General features: G+C 35.5%; 1 protein-coding gene across 1 annotated transcript; it reads right to left on the bottom strand.

Annotated features, from left to right (window-relative positions):
- Nucleotides 1-659: 659 nt before the first annotated feature.
- On the bottom strand, nucleotides 660-1595 carry LOC142108335 (olfactory receptor 6C4-like). The gene has a single exon (XM_075191965.1). It carries the CDS (start codon nucleotides 1593-1595, stop codon nucleotides 660-662), a length of 936 nt encoding a protein of 311 aa, XP_075048066.1.
- Nucleotides 1596-9562: the final 7967 nt, after the last annotated feature.

Below are 9562 nucleotides of genomic sequence, written 5' to 3'. Positions count from 1 at the left end.
AGAGGGTATTGGATTGAATCCTTTACAAAAGCAGGTGTATAGACAAGTGAAATACTATATGGAAGTGTAAGTCAAACTGATCAGTAGCTTGGATTCAGAAACATGGCTTAAGCTGCATATTTTTGTGCCTTATTTAGAAATGGAAGTAGTTACACGTGGCATGGTGTTTATTTAGAGTTGTCTGTAACTACGCCTGGCATAATAGATAATAATTTCCACCAGATGTATGAAAATACCTATATTTAGTGCCACATATTATGCATCTGTTGTTTTGACATTTTTATGCAAATGCATCCAACTCTAAATGATCCTTAAAAGTAAGATTCTACGGCAGACCTGGCCAACCGGTGGCTCTCCAGGTGTTGTAAAAGTCCCAGCAATACCTGCCGGCTATCAACTTGTTATCTACCAGCAAAGCATGATGGGGCTTCTAGTTTCATAAAACGTGGAGAGCCACAGGCTGGTTAGGAATGTTCCACAGGTTCGCTGAGGTTTACCATGCAGTAAATTGTTTTGTTCTTCTTCAAATACTACAGATGTCAACTGACAAAAAATGACAAAAATAATAAATACAATATTTGTATGTGACAAATTAGTCTATGGAAAAATCAAACTGTCTATAAAGAAAAGTATAAAGCTTTTTTAATATAAACATCGTTTTACAGTGACACTTGTTTTATAAGAATGTTTACTGAATTCCTGAAAGCCTTCTTCACATCCCTGTTTCTAAAAGTATAAATAAATGGGTTAACCATAGGCGTGAATGCTGTGTACATAAAAGCAAGATACTTGTCATAATGGCTTCCCTTAGGTTTGACATACACAATGATGGCTGTATCATAAAATAGACTGGCTACAATGAGATGAGATGTACATGTAGAAAAGGCTTTCTGTTTTCCCTCCTCACTCTTGATCTTTGAAACAGTGATTATGATATGAATGTAGAATCCTATGATTATAATTAAAGGCAAAACAACACTTAATATTGCACTTGTGCTTGTCCATATAATGCTAATTAAGGGATCCGAACATGCCAAGTTCTGCAGAGGAGCAAAGTCACAGAAGAAGTGGTCAATCCTATTAGGGCCACAGAATTCTAAACGTGCTGTGATGATGGTGGGGATTAAAATAAGAGAAAATCCCATGATCCATGGTAAAACAGCCAACACAATACATAAAGCATGAGTCATTATAGCTGGGTAGTGTAAAGGACTGTTTATAGCCAGATGTCGGTCAAAGACCATTACTAGGAGAAGATAACATTCAGTTGCACCTAAGGAGACGAAGACGTACATTTGGGTAAGACATCCTTTGAAAGATATAATATTATTAGCTGCAATTAGATTGGCTAAAAGTCTGGGGACAGTGACCGACACAAAGATAATTTCTAAAATAGAGAATACACAAATAAAAAAATACATTGTAGCATGAAGAGAAGGCTCTATTCTGACAAGAACAATTATAGTAACGTTCCCCATGACACATGTAATGTACGTCAGCAGAAAAACCACGAAAAGTAAATTCTGAAACTGGTGTAACTCAGCAAAAGCCAATAAAATAAATTCTTCTACAACAGTTTTGTTTGCTTCCACCATTTTGCTGCCGAATAGATACCTATGAGAAAAAAGATCAGGTTCCAAAATGAATATGCAGAAGAAAGGGATGGTTTTCGCACAAGGAATGAGACTAACCTAATTGAAAAAAAGGTCAGGATATTGTACCAACCATATCATCTAGGGGATGCTCTTCCAATATACATTTAACTACATAAGAAATAAGAACAAAGTAAGGTCTAAGAATATAGAGAAAAACGCACTGCAGTTCACTGATTAGTAATTTACAAATACAATTTCTTATGGGTGATCAAAATTAATATTCTCATTGCTTGGCAAAATATGCCTTTATTCGAGAGGTCAAATGTGAAATATTAAAAACAAGAGAAAGTAATGTAAAGAATAAAATATTCATCATTGTATGTACCTATGTTATCAAACTAAATAGAAAAGTTTTGTACTATGTCTTATTTTCCAGAAGTAATTTGTTTTCCTGTTAAAAACATGGAATTTTACTGGTGGCACTTTTGTATAAAATTATAGGATATAAGACTGAGCTCATATCATACATCATATATTTCATAGAAAACATCTGAAACTGAATTTAATCAGTTTTGCACACGATAAATTATTGGAAAGCAAAATGACTAAATTGCTGTAAGTTACAACATTTTTTCATCTGCAATTGACAAATGTACAATAAAGCTAATTGGTAATTATACTGGATTTTCTAGTGAAGCTGACAAATATTTTTTTTTGTATATAATGAGTTAAACAGTGCCATGAGAATGGTGCGAGCACTGGGGCAATATATGAGATTAGTTAGGAGAATAATTACATACATTGCTCGGAACTACCTTGGGACCTATTAATTAGGATAACTGTAAACATCTTTACATATTATAGGAAGCAATAATCACAAAAAAAAACCTTTCAGCCCCGGCCATAACAAAAGTGCAAGGCAGGCAGTTAAATTTTTTGCGAAAATCTTAAAACAACTGCTAATGTAATTATCTATTTAAATATTGTAAAAATGTTAACATTTTAAATAGATAACTACATTAGTAGTTGTTTTACGATTTAAGTAAGAATTATTATATTACAATTTTTATAATATATGAGCTCATATTGCATTTTCTGAAGTGTATTTTTTATTTAGTTGTGTAATAAATTAGACAATAATATCCATGAATCTCTTGATGCTTTTTAATGGTACAGAGAGCGCAGTTGTTACATATTTTGTTAGCCTAGTGGGAACAGGGAAAATATCTACAAATTGAATAATGCAAAGTATTTCCATCTTGTGTAAATTTACTCAGTTACGTATGATATGTGTTACACAACACTTATCCCTATTTCATAACATCAGTAAATGTCATATTTTACTAGACTTGCTATAATGGTCACTCTTATTGGGTAAATGTATTGTTAGCAACCCAAAAGAAGTATTTCATAGTAAAGCAACATTAGTCAGTTAGGCATACTGCACCACAGTGTAAGATTTTTTTAATACTGTTGAATAAATGTGTCTAGCTCTTAAAATATTGGTTTATTTATTATTATATTTAAAATAAAGACATTGAAAAAGATGGGATGTTGCCTATAGCAACCAATCAGATTCTAGCTATAATTTTGTAGAAAGTACTAAATAAATGAAAGCTAGAATCTGATTGGTTGCTATAGGCAACATCCCCACTTTTTCAAACCCGCAGTTTAGTAAATCTAGCCCATTGTCTTTTCCAATAAGTAAATAGATAATGATATATTGTGCACAGTATTTAAGAGGGAGTGTAAGTCATACTTTGTCTAATTCTTCTAATAGTTACATACAATTTAATTTAATTGCAAACAAATGTGGACACAGCTTCAAGCAGATATGAGTACATTTCTTGTAGAATGTGAGATTGATGGCTTGTTCACATCTATGTGCTCAAAAGTGTATTACAACGGTAAAAATGGGTTCTTATGGGCTTGTTCCCACCCCTGTGTTCCAAAAAGCAGCTCACACTGTTTCTCATACGTTAACAGAACATCAGTATGAAAAACTTGTAGAAAATATATCAGAGATGCATCACTAAAACGTGTCTAAAGCACAAATAGTTGTCATACATTATTATACATATTCCAAGAAATGACCCTGAATGTGGAAAGTATTGACTTGCAAACTGTATCAGCTTATTCACATGTAACTATAAGATTGTCTTACACATTTACAGATATTTAGACACAAATCCAGATTTCTTATTAATCCATACCTTCTTAATATCTGTAGTATTTAAGGGAAATTACCTTGAAGAAAATCAGATGTTTTTTTCAGGATAAAATATGTTATAGTATTACATACATAATCAATTTAGTTATAAGCTGTTGTTTTTTAATTTGTCATTTATTGCAAATGAAAAAATGTAGTTGAACAAATTATTGTAGAAGAAACTAGAAGTTAATATGCATTTGAGTTGCAGATTCTGTTATTTATATCTCAGAAGAGAAGATTGGAAAAGGAGTTATCAAAAAGAAGATTCAGCTTCAGATTCAGCCTTGGCAGTGTTAGAGCCAAGTAATGTTACTTAACCTTATATACCCCTTGTTATAATGTGTGCAAATAAAACATCTTACTCAGGGGACAATTGTTTCCAGTGTTACATGACATAGTTCTCCTTATCCATTCATTTTGGTACTTACAGTAATTAAAACTGTCTTAATAAGGTCCTTGTTGGCTTCATATTTTCATTTACACTGTAAAATCAACTTAGTGCTTATTACTAATTACTGTAGTATTGCAGACTACTGAATGAATAGCATGCTAATCAAACCCTAAACATCTGACTGTAAAGCTGGGTACACGCTACAGAAACTACTGCAGATGCAATATCTGTAACAATTTTACCAACAAATGAAAATCCCAATGAGCATGTAGGATCATGTATATACATGTGTACGCTTTTGTTTGCATTAACTCTCATAGTAAACTCCATTATCTTGCTCGAGCTAGATATCTTCGAAAACGCTTCCAGCAAGCCAGTGACACGCATGATGGATTGCATAGCAACTTCATGAATATGGCAGCTGTCAAAACAGCATAGGGTGTGGAATTGAACTCCCAGCAGAAGGCTATACAGCAGTATAACTAAGTTATGTATTATTGTAGATGTAACCGTTTTACAGAAAGTTGTTTTTTAACACCTGTGTAGCTCAGATTTGTTCACTCTGTCCTGAGCCTATTTGGTATATACAGAGTAGGTCACAGTCCAACGTATATGGTAGTTAGTTTTTTGTGCAGTATCCAGACATATTAATACTTATTTGTTACTTACTTTTCTCCCATATTCCAAAAATACCATTGACATCTTTACACCAGAATGGCCAAAAAAAGTGAGGCTTTTTAAATAAAATTGCAAAAATTGAACTTATTTCTAAGCTCCTCCAAATAACACTTGGAAGTTACAAGTTTAGTATCAATTCACCTTTCCAAAACGGCACAATCTGGGTTATACTAATTTTTATAATATGCATTATCTTGTAAATAATGCAGAAAAGGTGTGTAGATTATGGTTAAGACCAACAAGTTACACAAGGGGTGTCTCACAGAGACCACTGAATTACACAATACAGTCAAACTACTGATCCGATCATTTGATAGTATTTTTAAAATTTTAGTTTAATATCCTCTATGGAAAAAAACGGGAAAATTCCACTGCTGGCTGAGCCAGCACTTTTATGAGAAAAGTAATAAAGTGGACAAAATATTAGCAAACATTAACTTGGAGTGAACATATTTGCAACAGTAGTCTATTATATCTTACATATTGGTATATACCTCTCATCCATATTACTGATTTTTTTTTTTATCATTTATCATTTGTCATTTCATTGGGGGTACTCTCCCAGAACAATAACCATATATTGTGAACCAAATAAGAAAGAACACTGATAGTTCTGAAATTGGAGGTACTAATTTATATACCAATATATAGACTCATTCTTAATCTTGATTCATTGGTAAATACACATTAAAGTTAAGTTTATTACAATCAATGAAAATTAATTAACTATAGCAATGTCTTAATAAAGTTGCGAAATATGGAGTAAAATAAGTGAATAAGTAGGAAAATACAATAGATTAAAATAATCTAATAAAAGCACAAGGGGATAAAACAAAAATTGTTATATCCTAAGTGATCCTGTTTCTTCTCTCCATGGCTTAGCCTTTTCACATTTGCACATTGATAATCCTTAATTTATCAGTTGACATATTTATGTTACAATATTTTTTGTTTTACAAATAATAATATGGCTAATTATTGTACTTATGGGATATTGATTTCCCAATTAATTATTTATTTAGCCAATGGGAAACACTATTCTCATTATATCATGGTCATTTAATTTGATAGACTACTGGGTTAGTCAAAATTATATTTAGATAATTAATGTTATTATAATATTAGAAAACATAGCAAATAAATTAAAAGCCCAGATAAAATTAGATGCAATCAAAACAAATAAAGATGTAATTGGAACCCACAGTATGACCCAACTAAAATAAATAACATTTTTAAAGCATACTATGAAGAGCTGTACAATATACACAAGAATAATCATGTAAGAAATAACTCCTCCCATGCTCTACTCAAGTTACCACCCAAAAACTGATCCATCCACAGCTAATTGGCTAAATAAAGACATCACAGAGGAGGAGATAGTGGATGCTTAATCAGTGCAAAAGCCTTGTAAAGCCCAAGGACCTGATGGGTATCCTATGTCCTATTAAAAAACATTTGCACCAAATTTAATCTATCTACATGAACATGGTCTGTAACAGCATTCTAAATGGAGAAATCTCCTACCCTAACACACATAAAGCAAAGATAATGTGTATTTTCTGAAACTCGGCCGATATAATTGCCCTCATTCTTCCTACTAAATACTGATCTTTGCTAAAATCTTATCCTGAGGCTGAACCTCTTGTATCTCAGCCTGATGTGATCTCCAGACAGGGTGAGCTTAGACAGTCCAGGCAAGTGCATGATAACTGGTTCTTGCACTGGATGAGAAGAAAACCTTCAACAGAGTCTTATGGCCACTTATTAATCAAATCTTAGTGCAACATGGCATTAAATACAATTTACTACCTTTCTACAAGAAATAAGCCCACTATACCACAATCCATCCACAACAGTTTTCACCAAGGACTTTATATGTAACTGCTTTAAACTAGCAATGGGACGAGGCAAGTGTTCCACCTTTCTTCCTGATATTTGCTCTGGTCATTAAACTCCTAGCTAGCAGATTCAGATCAAACCCGGACATCTATGGTAGCAAATCCCAGTGCAACATTGTCCTCTTTGCTGATGATGTCCTATTTACCCTTACCAAACCATTGTTTTCATTTTATAAGGAAATAAGTTAGACCTTACAGCTGTGTACATAGTTAATAAACAAAAACCAGGGCTCTACTCTCCTACCTACCAGATCATCTGAAACAAAAACTCATGAAGCTGAGTTTTAGCTCTCAGTGGAGACTTGACTCTAACAAATGCTTGGTGTCAACATAATGAAGTCTTATGGTTAGCTCTGCAAAGCCAATTATCCACCTGTGTGTAACAAAATTAAAAACGATCTATACCATTGAATATAATACAAGTTAACCCGTGCATGATACTCATGCATTCTAGTCAAATCAAGCTACTTAAGGTGTTAAAAAGGTTCTTGTCATGCATTTGGGGCTAGGCCAGGCCTCCTCAGGGGAAGAGCGTTACTTCCCGACGTAAGCGCCCTTTTTTAACGTAGTTTTGTCCACATGTCACCACCTCATCATTCTTCTCCATCAACTCATCCTTCATCTTCATCGCCACATCCATCGTCTTAATGTTCTAAAACCTCTCGGTACACAGCGTTTCTGCTAAACACCTTATCGCTGTGCTCAATCAGTCTTCCTTGAAGGGCAGTATTCATAACCTGCACTTTCACATCACTGCTTCTCCGTACTCATGAAAATGCGACATACAATTGTCCATGACCAAACACAGGCTCTGGTAAATAAATACCCACACGGTCAAGAGTTTGAGCACTCAAATGGTAAATTTATCCTTTACTACCCCTCCCACGGGGGGAAGGGGGGATGATGGAAGTTAACTGACTTCACTATTATAATTTTTTTGTCAAATAATGTCAGTATACCAAATTTCAGGTCAATTGGGGATGAGCCCTTTCTGAGAAAATAGTTTTTACCACACACACACACACACACACACACTAACACACGCCGCTAGGCTTATATATATTAGATATCGTGGGTAATTAGGCTAAATACAAATGAATGTTCTTCCTAGAGTATTCTACTTGTTTCAGACATTTCTAGGCACAGTACTGACCTGGGCAATCACTTCTAAAGGCATGACACGTTTCTTGGAATGATAACAAATCCTGTTTAAGGAAAGACAGTTTGTACATTTTTCGTGACTTGGGGTGACTGGGACTAGCTCTATTTTTCCGATACCACAATGGTACTTGGATATTCAGCTGTTAACTTGACACATAGTAAACAAAATGAAAGCTTTGGGCTGACTTGTACAATGAGCTGGTTGGTAAGAACTCATTGGAAATCATCCCTTGGCTTAAAAAGCAAAGTAGACCAGACTCTGTCCTATCTGTCCCAACTGTGGCTTTGACTTTGTCTAACTGTGCTAAAAGTTTATTGGGGAAATTGAATGTCAGACTACCGCTCACCGCATGCTGCCAAATGGGCTCACCTCTGTTTCCCACCATGATAAAGTGACAACATGGCATCTACTTGGCAACCTGTACCACAGTTTCATCACATAAAAAGAGACTTTTAAGTGCTTCATTAACATTTGAAAAAATACCGGAAATGAGCCACTTACCCACCAACCAAACAAACCAGTTTCTCCAAATACGTCACTTTGTCTGGACCACAAGAAAATGAATCTCCATCAAGAAAGCTCTACCAAACTGAGCGTACATGTACCTACAATCATAACTGCAGGGGCCCTAGATCTTTACTCTATCATGGAATTCTACCCCATAGACACCAAATTTAGACATTCATGAACTCGCCTGGGAAAAAGATATAGAATTTCCATGAAAAAGCAGTCTGGTACAAAATTCGTACTATGACCTCTAAGAGCTCAATTAGTTTTACTAAAAATAGAAACTCTTATAAGGTCTTTACCAGGTGGTTCTTAGTTCTAGACTGGCTTCAAAAGATTTACCTTAAAACTTATAGTAATGTTGGAGACAATGTGGAAATATAGGTAGTTATTTCATGTCTGGTGGTCCTGATTTAAAATTATTATTATTATTATTAATATTTATTTATAAGGCGCCACAAGGCATCCGCAGCGCCGTACAGAGACAAACAAAATTACAATACAATGGGAGACAGCACAGTACAGTAAACACAGCAACTCAGTAAGCTCAATGCACAGCTAGGGAGGGAGGGGGAGGGAGGATCCGCAAACGACGGGGCCCAAGAAGGAGGGCGCGGAAGACAGGGAGACCCCCAGGGGGGAGGAGGGAGCGAGAATGGACGTGGGATGGAGGACCCTCGAGGAGGAGGGCTAAGTAGCTGGAGAGCAGAGTTAGAAGTGGTGGAAACAAGAGGAGAGATGGCCCTGCTCAGAGGAGCGTACAATCTAAGGGGAGGGGTGGACAGACAGAGAGATGCAGGGGAGAGAGGGAGAGTAGGGGGACGGAGGCAGAAGATAAGGTAGGAAGTTAAGTGGGAGACAGAAAGGCTTTAAGAAAAAGGTGGGTTTTTAGGGCCCGTTTGAAACTGGACAGATTAGGGGAAGTTCTGATGGAGGGAGGGAGCTTGTTCCAGTGGAGGGGGCAGCGCGGGCGAAGTCTTGGATACGCGCGTGGGAGGAGGGAAAATTAGCTTCTTCTGTAATATACTAAAATTCTTTCTCTCTAACAAAACATGACTATCACTAAACTTAACCCTCATTAATCTGGTTCTGTTTTCCCTTATACAATGAACTGACTGG

This window comes from Mixophyes fleayi, chromosome 12 (assembly GCF_038048845.1).
Source record: "Mixophyes fleayi isolate aMixFle1 chromosome 12, aMixFle1.hap1, whole genome shotgun sequence".
Taxonomy (NCBI): domain Eukaryota; kingdom Metazoa; phylum Chordata; class Amphibia; order Anura; family Limnodynastidae; genus Mixophyes; species Mixophyes fleayi.
Note: the sequence above shows the minus strand (reverse complement) of the source record. Positions and strands in the feature narration are given on the sequence as shown.

Bases quoted from the DNA above. Each gene is read 5' to 3' on its own strand.
- LOC142108335 (XM_075191965.1), bottom strand. From the start codon at position 1,595: ATGGTGGAAGCAAACAAAACTGTTGTAGAAGAATTTATTTTATTGGCT.